The following is an 18779-nucleotide window of genomic DNA, read 5'->3' as shown; positions in this document are numbered from 1 at the left end:
TGCACACGTTTGAATGTGGTGTATGCCAGAGGGTTTGCAAATCCAATGGGGGTCTTAAAAGACATGTTAGGATCCACAATGAGCAGAACTTACTTGCAGGTATTGGTAGTGCAAATCAGAGGTGCAATCTGTGTGGGTGTTTTTTCAAAACACTGTCTGGTTTAAAAAGCCACATCAGACGCCATGAAAGGGCTAAGATGTAGGTGCAGGAGGTGGTCAAACTCTGTTTAAGGAGTAGACAACCACCACCATATATATATATATATATATATATATACTGTACATACATACATACACACACACACGCACACATTCTCCATTTTCACCAACAACCAAACAAAGGAGAGAAGCTACATGTTAACTTGAGAAAGTGAACGCGTAAACTCGAAGACCGCCCCTTTTTAATCTATTATTTGTCACTTCCATTCCAGACGCATTTTTTAAAAGGGCGAAAATAATTAACCAAATTACCTCCCTTTGATTTAACGTTTTATTTTCCACTCGGCCTTACCTCCTCCTTTTATTCTTTTCGGTTTGCTTTCTTTCCTGTAGGTGGCGCGTTGTTAATAACGCTTCGCCTTAACAACGTGTAAACTTTGTTCGAGTTTTTGTAAAGAATGTTAATACGAACAGATAGATCCACACACACACATATATATAGATAGATACACACACACACAGACATATAAAGACATACATTGGCGCGAGCATCCACGTTTATTCATTCATATATTCGTACACAAACTTGCGCCCAACTTCTACATACACAGGCGTAATAATGTTGGGCAAGACACCAGTTGCGCTTCAGACTTTATCGAATTCGTATGATAAATTAAAAAAAGATACAGATTTGTTTCTAAAGAAGTTTAAAAAGTTTAAGAAGTTGAATCCGGACGTCAAGGAGTCGGAAAATGTTTCGGCGTTAAGCGAAGAATGTAAAAGTTTAGCGAACGAGCTGGAAAGTTTAACGAAGGAAATTAATTTACTTGAAAATAAAGATCCGAAGCAACAGAAGAATTTCGATTCCAAGAAAAAGAGCCTTCTAAAAAAAGTGGCCACCCAACAGAAACTAGTATCAGATACTTACGATGTTATTGTTCAACAAACAACACCAGAAGAAAGCGAAGTTAGCAGAAAAGTTGAAAGTACCAAGGATAGAGATACGGGGGAAAAGGCGGCAGCGAAACGCATCACGACAAAGAAAAAGCAAAAGGAGATTTCTGAGAAGCAAAATCGATCGAAGAAAGAAAACAATAATAACAGTAGTAAGAGAGATTCCCAGTCTGGAAGCACCATTTCCGGGAAAAGTATTGCAGGAGATTCTGAAAAAGAAATAAACGAAGATATATCTGAAAATGTGGACGAGTGTGATGAAAGCAATGATGATGACGACGACGATGAAGACGATGGTGACAATGAAGAGGATGATAATGACGAAGAGGAAGAAGAGGGCGCAGCTAGTACTAGTGCCACTGCTAGCACGAGTGGCCCAGCTAGTAGTACTAGCGTTGCAGTTACAGAGGATGAAGATGTTGGTAAGGTAAAGTCTTTTAAAAGTAGCCATTCTTCTTCGAAATCCAAGTCGAAAATTTTGAATCAGAAATCGAAATCTGAGAAAAGCCCCACTCAAGTTGTTCCCACGCCAGATCCTCACGAGGGACAAGCAGCAGCAGCAACAACCACAGAAAGTGAAAGTTCCGTGACCAACCAGAAGAAGAAAGGTTTGAAATCAAAGTTAATCGCTGACATGAAATCAGTTTTGAAACATAATCTTCATCATAAAGAGAAATTACCTTCGAAAACTAAGGAACTCTTGGAAGAGGAAGATGAAGGAAAGAAGGAGGAGAAAGATGAAGGAAAGAAGGAGGAGGAGGAGGAGTCAGATGAAGAAGAGGTGGAGGAGGAGTCTGATGAAGAAGAGGCAGAGGAGGAGCTGAGTAAAGTGGATGAGGAAAAAGAGGATTCTACAAATGAGGAAGATGATGATGAGGAGGAGGAGGAGGAGGAGTCTGATGAAGAAATGGAACTTCCTACGAAGTATTTTATTGCATTATCAAATTATGAGAAAGAAGAGACAAGTGATCTGAGTTTTAAGAAAGGTGAAGTTCTAAAAATAGTGCAGGCCCATCGAAATGGTTGGTGGCTTGCTGAGAATAATGATGGTTTTCAAGGCCTGGTGCCCAGCACCTATCTGCAGATGAGGTCTCCTACTGATGATGAGGAGGAGGAAGAAGAGGATAGCGCTGAAGAATCAAGAAAAGACGAAGGAGAAAGTGACAGTGATGATAACTCTGAGGAAGAAGAGAAAGAAAATGAAGAGGAAGAAGACTCAGATATAGATGAAGATGTGAAAGTGGAGAGTGGAGGAGATAAACCAAAAACTCGTTCTGCTAAACAACTTTGGCAAACTATCAAAGAATCAATTCAAGAACAATCCATTGTTGATGTTCTTCAAGCAAAAGGTACCGTGCCATCTGGTTTCCGACCTTCTACTCTGAGTAGTTTATGGGCTGCCAACTCGGAGTATCGCATGGAGAAAGCACTTCATCCGTCCTTGAGTAAAACAGCAATGAGCTATACAGATTTGTTTTACTCTCCGTCAGACAAACAAATTTGTCCTTATAGTGTAAATATTTTAAAAATTGTGAGTATTCAGTCTTGCCGGAACATTCCACAAACAGGTCCGGGTATTGATGTCCAGTGTCGATGCATACGAGTTTGTATTTTTGATGGGAAAAATGTCTTGAGTAACATACACACAATCAAAGTGCAATCAGTTGATAAATCTCAAAAGTCTTGGAATTTTTCTTCTCGTGTCTCCGATAATATGGATGTCAGTTTACATACAGAATTCTTTGTGAGAACAAATTACTCAGGGAATCAGATAAATTTACTGTTTGAGCTGTGTCTGTCATATACCCAACAAGACACCCAGGAACAAGGAATATTCAGTTGTGGTTGGACTAAGCTTTTATTATCTGAAGAAACCATGACAAACCGTACTTATGAATTGCCCCTTCATGGTGGAACTCCCTATGATAGAGGTATTCCTCTTGATTCCAGGTTTTCAAATGCAGTTGAAGAGAATTCCTTTCTTAGTCTTTTTACTGGGCACCAAAAGCCAACATTAGTGGTCAAAGTTTTCCCTCCCAAAAAAGAACAGAAAGATGTTTTAAACAGTTTACCTCATACCATCATTGGTAACGTGTGCCTGATGCATTTTTATGCATTGTACCGGAACATTCTGGCAAAGGCTCTCCTACGAGACAGAATCGATTCAGATAACACGGAGCTGATATCGAGTTCGGTTTTGGCATCTTTCCCTTTGGTTGCAGATCAATTTGACATGATGCAATTACTTCGTGACACTTGGATTGAGAAGCAGAAAGAGAGGAGTCGAACAGCTCGACGGGACAGCAACACCCATAAGAAAATGTTTATAGATAGTTTCCTGGAGACTGTTTACCCATTTTCCCATATATTGACCCCTGGAGTACCTACGACAGGCATAGACACAAGCCAAAGGCAATATGATGCCATACGGAAATTCAAAGATTTGAAATCAGAACGAGGATCTACACTGGCCGTATTGTTGAGTGATGATTTCACTTATGAACCAATGAAACTAAGTGAAGTAACATTTTCTGTTTTGAAAGATAATGAATTCATAAGTGAGGCATGATTCAGAACAAAAAGGAGGCAAAAAAAACCTCAAACGCCTGTCTTTGTGAGAAAGACTAAATCTTGAAGAAAAGGTTTGATGTGTGATGAGATGAAAGAGAGATTGTTGTTTCAAGCAGGGATTCTTTGATTTATTTCTATGTAAATTACAACTGATGAAGGCCACTACACCACCAGTGGACTACCATTTTCTAATTACTGTCAGGTAAATCTCATTGAGATTTGTCTGACATTGCTGCTAACAGTCAGGTAATTTTGCCAGGTACTTAATCAGATTTGTGTACTTAGGGGTTGATATGTTTGTTTGAAACTGTATTGTACTAAATATACTAAATGTATTTGTGAGTCCTGATTAGTCAATGTTACAATCTCACCTGTACAAGCACACATATTTCGAAATATAATCAAAACAAACACCTTTCATATCCAAGAATATCTAAGCACAAAAACACTATATATACATGCATATGTATGTGTGTGTGTATATATATATATATATGGATAAAAACAGTTTGATTCCAATTCGTTGGTAATCTTGAATTTCAAGCATGATGCTAGTCGTCAGCCATTATATATATACACACACACAAACAATGGGCTTCCATACAGTTTCCATCTAATTCCAGTTACTAGCACAGTAGAAGACACTTGCCCAAGGGTACTGGGCAGTGAGGTAGAACACAAAACCACCTGGTTTCAAAGCAAATTGTTCTCATAGCCTAGACTTGTGTATACATTGCTCGTACAGGTGGATGCACGACATACCACATGTCAGGTGTGTTATGTCATGCAGAGCAATGAGAGATGAAATGTTTTGTTCAAGAACACGATGCCTCGGCCAGCCCGGGAACTGAACCTACGATCTCATAATTGTAAGTGCAACACCCTAACCACTAGGTCATGTGCCCTCACTATGTATACATATACTCCTATGCATATATGCATGCAGACGTAAGTATTTAACACCATAGATACACACACACACACAGACATACACACACACACACACACACACACATTAACCCATGCAAATGTGGAAAAGTGGATGTTAAAATGATGACGATTCTCACACACACACACACACACAATCATGTTGAGCTTGTTCCCCCTCCACCGCCATCTTCGTTCTCTCTGACACACTGTGCCTTGCAATTTTGGAACAGCACTTTCACATTTATTGTTTACATAATATTTCCATCTCCTGGTTGAGCAGTAGAACTCATAAAAATGGACAGGAGTTCAACTGTTTCCAGGGATAAACACTTTTGAAGGGATTTCATTGGGGATTTTATCCACATATAAACCAAACTCAACTGTGAGCAGTAAACTCCACAGACTTTCTTTGTAATTCTTTGTATAAATCATGAATATGAATAACTTGTGTGTGTGTGTGTGTGAATTACTGATACTTTTATGATGCAGATTGACCAGCAATTTAATAAAATAACAGATGGGGAATCTGTAACCTTTAAATAAAGAAATTTTATTCTATTAACCTCAGTAAAATATTAAAACAATTTATATAAAAATTTCCCTCATATTTTGTTTTCTTTGGATCCAATCCTTCAAAGTATTTTCAATAAAATATTCAATTATTCTATATCAAATATATGAAGTGTATATATTTGATGCATCTATTAAGTACCATTTTTCAAATGATGTAAAATGCTGTCATTTTGATGGTAGAGGATGGTGGTTGTGTGTCGTTGATGTGACACGACTAATCCAAAGAAATAACTTTGAATGTGACACGACTAATCCAAAGAAATAACTTTGAATGTGACTCAAGCATCCATCTTTTTGTTTTCCTTTAACCAAACTTTCCAAGGCAGTGCCAAGCTGGCCATCTGATGCTTGGTTTGTCATGGTGGCATCAAGTGTACCTGAGGCCTGATTTACAAGTGGACTTGAAAATGTGAATGGAATTAGACCACTTCTGCATCAAATTGCTTGCCTCATATTTGCTCTTTTGATTTCTCACTGACCTCATTCAATTCATCTACTGCTACTTTTTTGGCAGTTTTCTCTTTCATTTCAGGTTCCACACTGGCATTTTTATAACTTATTCTTGACAATTTAAAACATTACTTTCTTAATATAGTTTAGACCAAAGGTGCTAGTGACACGTGAAAAACAACATTCGAGCACCAAATTTGCCTTTTTGTCCCCCAGAGTTACATCTGAAAAAAAAAACTCATAGACATTGATATCCATTGTAAGATATGAGAAAGATCAGAAATGCCACAAAGATTTTAAATACCTAAGTCAAATGAAAGAGCATCAAAGAAAAATGGTACAACATAGAATATAGTCTGAACAATAAGTATCCAGACTTTTGCCATAGTAACAAAGCTAAAGCATGCAGAGTGAAGCTGCATGGCACAGATTGACCTTGAACTCTGCTGTGCACGTGCACCAAATTTTAACGTTCTAGCTCACTTCCGCTGTTTACACCAGTGCTTCGAAGTAGCATAATTGTTGCATTGACCATGACAGAGAAAGTTGTCATGGCGATACTTGCTCAGAAGCTTACGCAAAGTTGCAGAAAGTGTATGAGCCACACACAGGGGTAGAAGTGGTTCAGACGTTTCAAGATGGCCAAAAAAATGTCAATAGTGACAAAATGGTGATCTCTACCAACAAGAAACAGAAAGTTCCAGAGAAGGAACAGAAATTATAACAACAAAATGTTTCAACACACAAATTCACATCAAGAATCTTGCAAACCAAGTACAAAAAGCAACACATGACATCTATATATATAAAAGGGAGATTCTGTCTGTCTGTCCCACAATGTGAAAACTAGACACCATCTCTATGATTTTCTTTCTATGTCTCCTCTATTACAATTTTCTTTTATAGTAAGAACAAGATATGAGGATTAGTTCCATGCAGTTCCTGCAGCTTTGGGGAATCTTTTTTAAACTATGTTACCTAACCACATCAGCCCTTCTAGGCGATTTCATAAAAAATGCACCCAGTCCATTTATTGTCGAAAAAATATCTTGCATTCTTTTATAGCAGAGCATGCTTAACTAAGATTAATACATGAACAAAGATTACACATTCCGGTTTTTCCTGGTCAAAAGGGAGAAATTCCAACTTGGGTCAGATAATCAAAAATCAAAAAAAAGTCCAGGAATGTAACAACGAACATTAAATATCAAAGAGAAAATGAATAATTTTGTTCAATTGGCAAAGCCGATTTGACTAAGAATTTTGAAAAGGTTTTTATTTTTAGACTGAGGCCAAATCCATTAAGCCATGTGGTCAGTCTTTAGCGACACCAATTACAAAAAAACTGACAGATAAGGAGGTTCGAAGCTATTTTTAACGGGATGGGAAATGGTCAGAATAGGAGATCCCTTCAATCCAGTGGTCATGCATGACTTGCATAGCTGGAGCATATCCCAGCACTTAAAACAGAATTAGATTAGAACGGCGGTGTGTATAACATTTATAATGTATATATGCAATCGTAGAACAGCGCTAGCTGTAATATTTATTCACAGACAAACTTTGCAAAAGGCCATTTAAAAAAACATCCAAGTCGCTCTCAGTATGTTGAGGTGGATCGTTAGATACGGTGATGCGATCTCATTTGGTCTCCTCAGTGACGAACACCCCCGGATATTCTGAACTAAGTCGAATTTGAGGCACACACACACACGTGTGTGTGTGTGTAGTTTTGCATATCAAATCCCCTTAGAAATAAAGTATTAGTTGACCCAGACCTATAGTAAAAGACACTGACCCAAAGTGTCACATAGTGGTACCTTGGGCAAGTGAACCCAAAAAACTTGTTGCTTAGCGAATTTAATTACACAGCGAAGCTAACGCCTACAGTTAAAGAAATAATTTTTTTGTTTCGTTCCATGAATACTGTATTTAATAAATAAATGATGTTTGCCTTTCGTAAAAAAAAAGAATTTCCATTTAAATAGAACGACAACAAAACAAGTTTTCCCTGGGTAAAGTACTTCCTTAATTGAAACATCGCTTATGTACTCTGAAAAGGTTGGCTAAATATAAGTACTGGCTAGTGAAGAATTATTTACAAATTTAAATTTCTATTAAATATTTTAAATTTTATATTTCTTTGTTTTCCTTTTTTTAATTTTGTAAAAAGAAATATGTTAAAATTTTAATATTGACACTATGTGTTAAGCGATCTTCCAACAACATGGAAGTTATCGGAGTGTTTTTCTCGTTTAAACTTTTCAATATTAACCAAAAACTACTGATATTTAAAGAAAGATGAAAGCTTCAAATCTACTCTCAGGGGCTGCTAAAGCCGCATCCTATAATATTATTCTTCAGGTATTAAATATCACTTTATTTACGATACTTCTTTCTTCGCGAACCGGTTTCGTTCCAATTTACTTCATACGTGTTTACGAATGTACGCGCACTGTCTTAATCCTTTGCATATTTGGAATTAAATTAATATCAATGGATTATAGAATTAACGAATATATTCCCCGATTGGGGACCAGGAACTCAATTATTAGTTTTACTTGTATCTGTTATTTTGTTTTTATAATGTAACAACTGCTGCTTTTTGTTTACATTAAAATTACAGTTATGCTTTCTCGAAGTTTACTTACAAAATTGAAGTTATTTTGTTGTTGATGTTGTGTCTAAATATGACATTTTAAATGGTTAAAATAAATTTCACTGTAAAGTAGAAGAAACGACCGAGTTTTGAATCAAATATCCCGCAATATTTAGTTGCGTAAGGCGGTGAGCTGGCAGAAACGTCAACGTTCTGAGTTCAAATTCCGCCGAGGTCGACTTTGCCTTTCATCCTTTCGGGGTCGATAAATTAAGTACCAGTTACGCCCTGGAGTTGATGTAATCGACTTAATCCATTTGTGTGTCCTTGTTTGTCCCCTCTATGTTTAGCTCCTTGTGGGCAATAAAGAAATAAGAAACGTTAGCACGCTGGATGAAATGCTTAGCAGTATTTCGTCTGCCGTTACGTTCTGAATTCAAATTCCGCCGAGGTCGGCTTTGCCTTTCATCCTTTCGGGGTCGATAAATAAGTACTAGTTGCGTACTGCGATGGATCTAATCGACTGGCGCCCTCTCCCCCAAAATCTCGGGCCTTGTGTCTAGAGTAGAAAAGAATATTCAGTTACGTCCCTAAAAGGCGGTGAGCTGGCAGAACCGTTAGCACGCCGGGCGAAATGCTTAGCAACATTTCCTCCGTCTTCACGTTCTGAGTTCGATAGTTTCGTGGGGGTTAAAGTAATTACCAGTTGAACCCTGGGGTCGATGTAGTCGACTTCACTCCATCCACCCCGAAATTGCTGGGCTTCTGCCAAAATTTGAAACCGATATTTAGTGACGTCTCGCCAGTGTTGACCCTAGAATGAATGCAGAAGTCTGTTTCGGGTATTATAATGGTTGGGGAGAGATAGAGAGAGAAAAGGTGACATACAATTATGACAACTGGTAGGTGAATGATTTTTGTTTAGTGGAACAGTCCACTAAATCTTTACCATAATTTTGGAACTAGAACTGTTTCTTCTACATTATTAATCCATTATGATGAAGTCTAGAATGCTAGAACTTTCTTGTCTAAGTTAGACCAATACCGAAAGACTATACACTCAGCTGAGTTTTTGTAAAAGACGACATTATTAAATATGCAAATATGTCTTTAAAATAATTGCATCACTTTGTCTATTTCTCAGCTAAGCACTAGGATTTTGACATTTATATTGAATGCCTTCATTCTTCACTACATCTCTCGGGACATGCTGGGCGTCGTCAATGTCAGGTTAGTTACTTGTTTCAACTATAAATAAAAAAAGTTTGATAATTCTAATAATTTTGTAATAATTTATAAATTTTGCAAGACTCATTGTATATTTTGTTTGTTGTTTGACTATTTTGATATGAATCCAATTGTGGCCATCTCTAATTTCGTGATACAAGCTTCTTTGAAAGTGATCTATATAAACAAAATCAGATATTGATCAAGAGAGGATAGTGTAGGTAGGAACAGGTGTTGCGTCTGGAAGATGACATCATCATCATCATCATCATCATCGTTTAACGTCCGCCTTCCATGCTAGCATGGGTTGGACAATTTGACTGAGGACTGGCGAACCAGATGGCTGCACCAGGCTCCAATCTGATCTGACAGAGTTTCTACAGCTGGATGCCCTTCCTAACGCCAACCACTTCGAGAGTGTATCTGTATAAAAAAAGTGCTGAAAGCAGAAGGGACCTGTGATTTATTTTTTAGATTTTTAATAGCACAGTGGCTAGTTTGGTTTAATGTTAAAATAATAATCATTATTTTTATTGTAATTATAGTTCACATAAATAACTTAGATAAAGTGTTGAAGACATTGAGGTGATATTAAGATCATAAAAAAAGAGTAATTGTGTATATATTATCAATTGATGAGGATGGATCCCCTAAACTCCTTTTCCTTCAATTCTTTGGACATGAATCCATATTTATCCCACTAAGCTACTGTTCAGTGGAAGAGTCTACACCACCCTCACCACATCTAAATGATGGAAGGGAGTTAAAATTAATGTCTCCATTATCATCATCATTGCTTTTGTACTGTTTGAATTGGTCATGTGACCTCCTTATGTTGTTTTAAGTTTTGTTTCTTTTCTTTTCCCCCTGTAGACTAACTCTGCTGTACAGCACTGGTATATTTATTTCACGGGAAGCGTTCAACCGAGCCTGTTTGAGTCATGCAGGGAAAACTTCGTGGACACAAGTCATTAATTTGTTGTGGCTTACGTGAGTAAACTACTACTACTACTACTACTACTACTACTACTACTACTGCTGCTTCTGTTTCCAAAGCAAGGCTCAGCAGTTGTCTCCATGTCTTTGGTTCTTTGTCTCTTGCCATTTTGTGTGTTTTTATTCTTAATAGATAAACGTCTTTACCACCTTATTGCTATGAAACTACTTGCTTCAGAAAATTCTGTCCAACCCATGCAAGCATGGAAAAGTGAACATTAAAAATCATAATGACGATGTGTATCTAATCATTCTCTCTACTAATCTAATGAATCGGTTAGATCAGAATCGGTTAGAACAGAAGGCTTATATTGTAAATTCTTGCTTTAAACAGGTCTTCTTATTCTTAGATGTAATTCTATTTATTATTCTTTTTCTGAGTGTTTTTAATCAGAATTTGTTCCAATACAAACATTAATTCTCTAAAGTTCCACAACACATCCTAAGATTTACCCTATATTTTCAAATTTTGTACGTACCAAGTCAATATTTACTGTTACATTACTTCCAAGTTTCTTTGTGTGTCAGTTCTCATCCTAATAAAGATTATTTCAGTCTAAAATAGCGAAAATAACCATCAATGCAATTTTATTTATTATTTCAGAATTAAAATTACTTTTCTGAAGTTCCACGTGTCTTAAGAATTGTCCTTTATTTTCAATTTTGTAGTTAATAAATGTATACTTACCATCACCTTGCTTCCAGTGTTCCTTGTGCTGCTATTGCTAGCACTGTCTTGGGTGCAATATGGCTCCACCTACTTCAAAGACCCGATCCCCTAATTGTGCCTCACTACAGTATAGGAGTATTTGCCTTTGCTGCATCAACAGTCATTGAGGTAATTGCTCAACCTCTCTGGGTGATTACACAAGCGTTTATGTTTGTCAAACTTAAGGTAAGTAATTAGCACCTTTCTATCAGAGATATTTTTATTGATATTGTGTTTTAATTTCTTGTTAAAAATGACTCCCTTAGAAAAGGACAGGAATGTGAAATGGTAAAAGGTTGCCAATGATAAACTCTGTAGAATCGGAACATCATCTGCCATGAAAATTAATGATGCTACATTAGTTACCAATGTTACTATTGTTAGCAAGACTTTTACACAGAAGTCCTGGTGTGTGTGTGTGTGTGTGTGTGTCTGTGTGTTTTGACAAGTTTGATAAATCAATGAAAGCGCTAATAAAGAATTAGCCAAAATTCTGACTGCCTTCTTATTCTCAATATACAAGATTTGTACACCACTTCAAACACTCTATACATACATATATATATATATGTATATAGGTTGTTGGGCCTCATGGAGGGAATGACAATGGATTGAGATGTCTGGCACTATGAGGTTCTTGAGATGATCCACCCACATCAGCAAAACAGTTCTAGAAGCTCTGTGTATTCCACCCACACGTAACAATAAAACCTTCCACACACATCCTACCCCAACAAACCAAACTACATCTCTTCTCTTCCTTCTATTTCTTCTTCATGCACAACGCTTATCTCTCACTCCCCAATCCTGTCCCCACAACCCTGCTCACTGTATCATTGCTATCCTGTATTGCCCCACCCCCTCTATACACCCTAATGTTCACCAGTCACTGCACTAATCTTGACTGTTATGCTTCTTTGGCAATACCCTCCCACTTATATCGTGCCCTCCATACCTTGATGGTATGCCCCAGCACTTTCCACCACCTTTCTCTCTCCCTTCCTTTACCATTCCATTTATATTCTGATCCCTGTTCCTTGGACTATGACAACCGTTCCAACCCATGTTTGCATGAAAAAATAAACATAAACATGATGATAATGATGTTGATGATGATAATGATAAATATCTTTCTACAGGTGTTAATGGAAGGCCTGCTTCTCATTGTTAAAGCTGCCATAACGATGTTCCTCGTTATCTATAAACCACATTTAGGACTCATTATATTTTCATTAGCTCAGGTAAGCTGATATCACCGTTAATTCTCTCTGAATATACATAGAATATTATTGTGTATGTGTGAGTGCATGCGCACATGGTTTTGGTGTAGTTAATGAATATCATGCTCTCCAATCAAATTGATTCCATAATATCAGCAGAACTTCAAGACCCACAAAGGAAGAAAGCATTCTTCAGTCTTGTTAAAACCTGGATGGTTCATGATCCCTGCTGGTTTCCTTCAACAAGAAGTCATTGCATGGAAAACAACAGGAGTGCCAAATGGTTTGCAAGACCCTTTGTCAAGGAGACCCAATTAGGTGAAGAGGGTATCCCTCTTATAGAAAGAAAGCACCAGAAAATGAAGGCTTCCAAACTTTAGTTGGATAGCACAAAACTGATATCTGAACCAAATCCACTCACAAGGCTTTGGTTGGCCTGGGGCTATAGTAAAAGAGGAACACTTGTCCAAGGTATCACGCAGTAGAACTGAACCTTGAAACACAAGATTGGGAAGCAAACCTTTTAACTCCACAGCCATGTCTGAATGCCATTATCCTAAAATATTTCAACATAACATTTGTTTACCATTCATTCATGTCTGTTATATAGTTTTATATAAAAATGGTAAGCTGAAGGAATCGTTAGCATGCTAGAAAAACTGCTTAGCAGCATTTCTTCTGGTTTTACATTCTGGAGTTCATACTCCACTGCAGTTGACTGTCCCTTTTGGGGGTTGATGAAATAAGTTTCAGTTGAGCGCTGGGGGTCGATATAAGCAAACTATTCCTTCCTCTAAAATTGCTGGTTTTATACCAGAATTTGAAACTTTTGTATAGTTTCTGTCCAATGCTTTCCGATTCTTATGGTGTTACATAAGGAACACTCCTGCCATTTGAATTTATCCATATGATGCACTGTCTTGAAATATTCCTTACCATTACTCTTGTATTTCTTTATTTTTCCAGGTGGTTTCCATGATGGTCTACGTGGGAGCATTTTATGTCTTCTTTATATTTTACATTCAACGACGGAAAGAAAACAAAGATTTTCCATTGAAAACATTCAGAGATTTTTTCCCAAAATTTCTTCAGAACCAGGTATGGGACTAAGTGATTCAAGATCACTTAACCTTTTCGGTGCCAAATCTCAACTGAAATCCACTGCTTTTGTTTCATTTAGTTTTCAAAATGAAGAATTTAATAAAATAACTTAGTCATTATTAAACTGGTGTTTGGAACATAAATTAACTTGGAATTTTGGTGGAAGGTTTTAACTTCGACCACTTTAACAGTTTTGTTAAAATATTTCTGTTGAAATGCACTGCTGCCTGTGTTGTAGAGAATTTTGAAAATAGCAAAGAATTTGGTAAAATAACCTGGTCATTATTAATCTGGTGTTTGTTACACGGATTAACATGAAATTTCAATGGAAGGGTTTAGTTTAGATTTATTTGAAACTATCAGAGGTGGTGGTCTCAGGTGGGTTGGTCTCTACTTATAAGAAGAGATATAAAAAAATTCTAAAAGCAAGTAAATATATGAAGTGGGAGATGGTATATATTGAAAAAAAAAATCTGAATAGATTAATTAATTAATTAATATTTATAGCAAGCGATAGAATATAATGAATAGATACAATTTCAGTAGAAAGATGCTGCACCAGGTTAAACTTGATGCAAACAAATACAATGGAACTTCGGTTTATGAACAACTTTTCGCACACAGAACGTGTCAAGTGACGATCGCTGGCAACAACGGTTGACGAGAAGCTGGGAGTATCAAAGGGAGAGAATCAGTTGCTATCTATTAACAAATCCACTGTTTCGTTGTTCAGCAAAAAATTGCAGAAGTCTTGTACTCAGGGTCGACAATTTAGCATAAAATTCTGATTTTAAGTTGGCAACACTGCATGTACTCCGTCTAATGATGGGAGAGGCCATCATTGTATTATATATATATATTATCGATATGTGTGTGTATATATATATATATATATATATATATATATATATATCATCATCGTCATTTAATGTCCATTGTCCATGCTGGCATGGGTTGGACACACACACATATATAGTGAATGTATATTATATTTATATTTATCTTTCTATCTATCTATATGTGTGTGTGTGTATATATGTATATACACACACACATTATATCTGATATATATATACGTATCTGTATATATATATATATATATATATATATATTTCCATCTTGTAGCCCTTTATTAACAAAGACTTGACCAGTTTGACATGGAGCTTCATGAAGCAATCTTTCCTGAAACAGATTCTTACAGAAGGTAATTCACCATTGTCACCATCATCATCATCGTTATCATTACCACCACCAATACCACCACCACCCATGCTAACGTGAAAAAATTATAGCTTACTAAATGGATCATCATCATCATCATCATTTAAGGTCCGTTTTCCATGCTGGCATGGAACTGGAGAGCTGCACCAGACTCCAGTTGTCTGTTTTCGCATGGTCTCTATGACTGGATGCTCTTCCTAATGCCGACCATTTTACAGAATATCCATTTTTACATAAATAACACAGGCGCTTTTTATGTGGCACCAGCGTGGGTGCTTTATACATGGTGCCAACATGGGTGTTATTTATGTGGATCCAGCATAGACACTTATGTGGCACCAGGATGGGCGCCTTTTACTTGGCACCAGCACGGGGACTTGTTATGTGGCACCCCCTTGGGCACTTTTTACATGGCACCAGCTCAAGCTAGTTGCAGTTTTGTTGTCAGTGTGTGCCACTGTTGAAACTCTGCTGTAGTTTACTTATCAAGCATAAAGTTATTAGCCATAGTGATTGATTTTGTTTGATCTCAGCCACTTTTATAGCTTTGAAAAGGTACAGAAGCAATGTTTTTCTATTTCAGGTGAGAAATATGTTATGACTCTTTTCCAAGTGCTCTCTTTTGCTGATCAAGGTAAGTGGAAAACACGATATGTTTGCAAAGCTTACTTTTATGACTTTGTTTCAATTATTTTTTAAAACAATGAAGAATTTTGTAGAATAAACTTTGTTATTCTTAAGATGGTGTTTGGAACATAAACTGACATGAAGTTTAAATGGAAGCTGTTTATTTAGATCACTTTCACTCTGCTATTACTTATATTTCTGTAGACATACACTTCCTTTGTCATTATTGACAAATAATGTTTGGAACATGAAGTTTTAACAGAATGCTTTCGCTCAGATCAGTTTAAAACAGAGAATCAGTATCATAAGACCAGGGCCAGTCTTAAGTAGATTAATATCAAAGGGTCAACCTATAATAATTCGAATATTATCTTCAAATCATAGCCTGTTACTTCTCTAACCTAGTCTAGGGGTGCCTGTTTCTAGGTATCGTATTTCCCCATAGCTAGACATGTTTTCCACTGAAGATTAGAAAAGGTTCACCATAGCTTGTAGTGATGTTCACCTACAACCATTGTGTGATGTCAAGACAGGGACATACACACACACACACAACAGGCTTCTTTCAGTTTCTGTCTACCAAATCCCCTCCTCACAAGGCCTTGGTTCATCAGGGGCTCTATTAAAAGACACTTGCTCAAGGTGCCACACAGTGGAACTGAACCCAAGACCATATGAAATATGATGAAAAAATTTTTAATTAATTGAGAAGAAGTCAGTTCTAGGAATTACTGACTAAATAAACAAAAAAAAAATATTTGACATGTTTGTATTTTTGTTTTTTCTCACAGGAATCTATGACATCATTCATAATCTTGGTTCACTGGCACCGAGGTTTCTCTTTTGCCCCATAGAAGAGAGCAGTTACCTGTTTTTTTCTCAGCTGCTGTTCCGTGGTAAAACTCTGAAGCAACAAACAAAGGTTTGTGTCTCCTTGTCTTGACTTTGCATACACAATAGCTGTAAATGAGTATCCCTGTCATATGTGAAATGATGATGATGCGCACATTTGTAAATGTATCCAGATATGTTTGTGTGTAGTTCTGTGGACCTTAGAATCTACTCTTTCATTTTCAGGAATCTGCAAGAATGGCAGCAACTGTATTAAGAATCCTCTTGACTGGAGTGACTCTTATAGGGCTGACTATCTTGGTGTTTGGTTATTCGTATTCTTTCCTTGCATTGGACATGTATGGAGGTCCAATGCTCAGCTCATCATTAGGTCAGTAACAAGAAATGGTTTCTGGTCATTTTCCTCTTTTCATTTTCTCTCACCATCTCTTTTAATCCATATTTCCATGGCTACATAAGTTTTTTCCTATTTCTAAATTCTTTTAAGTGTTATTACAACTGGATACAATCATTTTTGGCTAAAAATTCTTAATTTCTAATAAGTAAGCAAAAAAGAAAGAAATTAACGTGGGCACATTTTTTTCCCTCTTAGAATTCCTTAATTTCAAATTGAAACTTCGAATCCCAACCAGTCAGGGTTCACAGTACAGGTTGTACCATTCATCCTTTTGATTGCTGAATATAAAACATGGCCCATGAGTCCACCATTCAGGTGATTTTCCTGAGTCCTCGTTTCACCCTTGTATGCCAATCCATCACAGGATGACCCATTTACAGGTAAGTAGACTGGAACAATATGAAATGATGTGTTTGGCTCAAGAACACAATGGTATGGGAATTGAAATCACGACCCTGTGTCCAACACCCCAATGACCTCTTCCTGTTTCTTGTATCATATTTTAAGCTTACGTATTGCACAAAGCCATCCCCTTCTCTCTCTTGTCCCTTTCAGTTTCAGGGACTCTTGCTGGTGCCATGATATAAAAAAAGAAGAAAAAGCACTCAATCCATTCTGTAAATTGGTTGGCACTAGGAAGGTCGTCTGGCTGTAGAAACCATGTCAAATGTGAATCATTGGAGCAAGGCTTGGTCCTTCAAGACACTGGATCCTGTTGAAACATCTGGTCTATATCAGCAGGGAAAACAAACTTGAAATGACTGATTATGATGTCTCATTCTTTTACCAGGTCCGGTTCTTCTTCGCTGGTATACCGTTTATGTCTCAATCATTGCTGTGAATGGTGTCTCAGAATCCTTTGTGTTTGCTGTAATGAGCAAAAAAGAAGTCGATCGGTGAGTTACGAAATCTGGTTGGATTTCTTTTTATAGAATTCTATTTCTCTTTACTTATTTTCATCTCCATCCCCTTTCAGCACTGATAACTTTGTTTAGATTATTCAGTTCATTTGTTGTTGATAGCACTACTTATTGGCTTTTTCTCATTAACCTCATTATTAATGAGTTAACCGTTTCATAGCAATCACACGGATTTTCTTAATGTTGCTCGGTTTAAACTCATCAGTAGTTTTTTTTTGCACCAAGTCTATCCTCTGGAAATTATTCTAAGATCTTGCATCAACATTTTTTACTCTACTGATGAGGTCTAATGAGACTGGAACATATCTGGAAAGGTCACTGTAACTACCAACTCTTTGGGAGTTAATGTGTCTTTGTGTTTGTCCCTGCCACTGCCTGACAACCATGCAGTTTGGTAAAAGAGGCCAATAAACTAAATACCAGATTTAGAGGAAAAAAAGATGTTCTGAGCTTGATTTGATCGACTCCACCCTTCAACCCAGTGCTGCAGCTTGGCCATAGTCCAATGACTGACGCAAAAAATAAATAAAAGAAAAGAAAAAAATACATAATTGAAGAAAATAAACATTTAAAGAAGAACTTTAAAAAACTAAATAAAATAAATTTTGTCAGATGCAGATTTCTCTTTTCTTATTTCTCAGGTACAACAATATGATGTTGATATTTTCCGTTTCTTTCTTGAGTGCCTCTTGGATCTTCACCCATTATCTTGGCAGCATTGGTTTCATCCTGGCCAATTGTCTTAACATGTTTCTTCGGATTCTACACAGGTATTCTATTGATTGAGTTGTATTCCTCCTCTTTATCTTCCGATTTTCTTTCTCTTATATTCTTAAAAGCAGAAATACAGGCTTTCAGTCTTGGTTCATGGAACCAAACGTCTTCTTGCATTGGTGGCTGATGTGGCAAAGAAGTTTACTTTATGGATGTGTGTGGGTGCCACGTAAAAAGCACTACTCACCTTGCCTGTGCTTGTGCCATGTAAAAAGCACTAAGTCCACTCTGCTGAGTGGCTGGTGTTAGGAAGGGCATCCAGCTGTAAAAATCCTGCCAAAACAGTCACAGAAGTATGGTGCAAGCTTCGGCTTAGCCAGCTCTTGTGAAACTGTTCCACCCATGCTAGCACGGAAGGTGGACATTAAATGATGATGATGATATGTATGTATGTATATATATATACACACACACACACACACACACACACACACACCATTCCTCTGTCCATCCGTCCCTCTCTTTTGATAAAAGCAAATTTGGACAGTGATATAAATCT

The 18779-nt window shown here is 37.0% G+C and overlaps 2 protein-coding genes across 2 annotated transcripts in view; both read left to right on the top strand.

Moving 5' to 3' along the window:
• Window positions 1-550: 550 nt before the first annotated feature.
• LOC106876045 (nephrocystin-1) lies at window positions 551-5212 on the top strand. Its single transcript, XM_014924429.2, has one exon. It carries the CDS (start codon window positions 779-781, stop codon window positions 3680-3682), a length of 2904 nt encoding a protein of 967 aa, XP_014779915.1. The 5' UTR covers window positions 551-778; the 3' UTR covers window positions 3683-5212.
• A 2636-nt stretch (window positions 5213-7848) lies between these two features.
• LOC106876055 (protein RFT1 homolog) overlaps window positions 7849-18779 on the top strand; it is a 12005-nt gene continuing 1074 nt past the window's right edge. The window contains exons 1-12 of the mRNA XM_014924456.2: window positions 7849-8001; window positions 9381-9466; window positions 10337-10453; window positions 11165-11354; window positions 12308-12409; window positions 13355-13486; window positions 14615-14693; window positions 15294-15344; window positions 16129-16259; window positions 16415-16559; window positions 17377-17482; window positions 18148-18276. Coding sequence (XP_014779942.1) covers window positions 7939-8001; window positions 9381-9466; window positions 10337-10453; window positions 11165-11354; window positions 12308-12409; window positions 13355-13486; window positions 14615-14693; window positions 15294-15344; window positions 16129-16259; window positions 16415-16559; window positions 17377-17482; window positions 18148-18276 — 1331 coding nt within the window. The 5' untranslated portion in view covers window positions 7849-7938. The remainder of the gene's footprint in view (window positions 8002-9380; window positions 9467-10336; window positions 10454-11164; window positions 11355-12307; window positions 12410-13354; window positions 13487-14614; window positions 14694-15293; window positions 15345-16128; window positions 16260-16414; window positions 16560-17376; window positions 17483-18147; window positions 18277-18779) is intronic.

This window comes from Octopus bimaculoides, chromosome 25 (genome assembly GCF_001194135.2).
Source record: "Octopus bimaculoides isolate UCB-OBI-ISO-001 chromosome 25, ASM119413v2, whole genome shotgun sequence".
In the NCBI taxonomy this organism is placed as follows: Eukaryota; Metazoa; Mollusca; class Cephalopoda; order Octopoda; family Octopodidae; genus Octopus; species Octopus bimaculoides.
The sequence above is the reverse complement of the archived record's forward strand: the minus strand, read 5'-3'. Positions and strand labels throughout refer to the sequence as shown.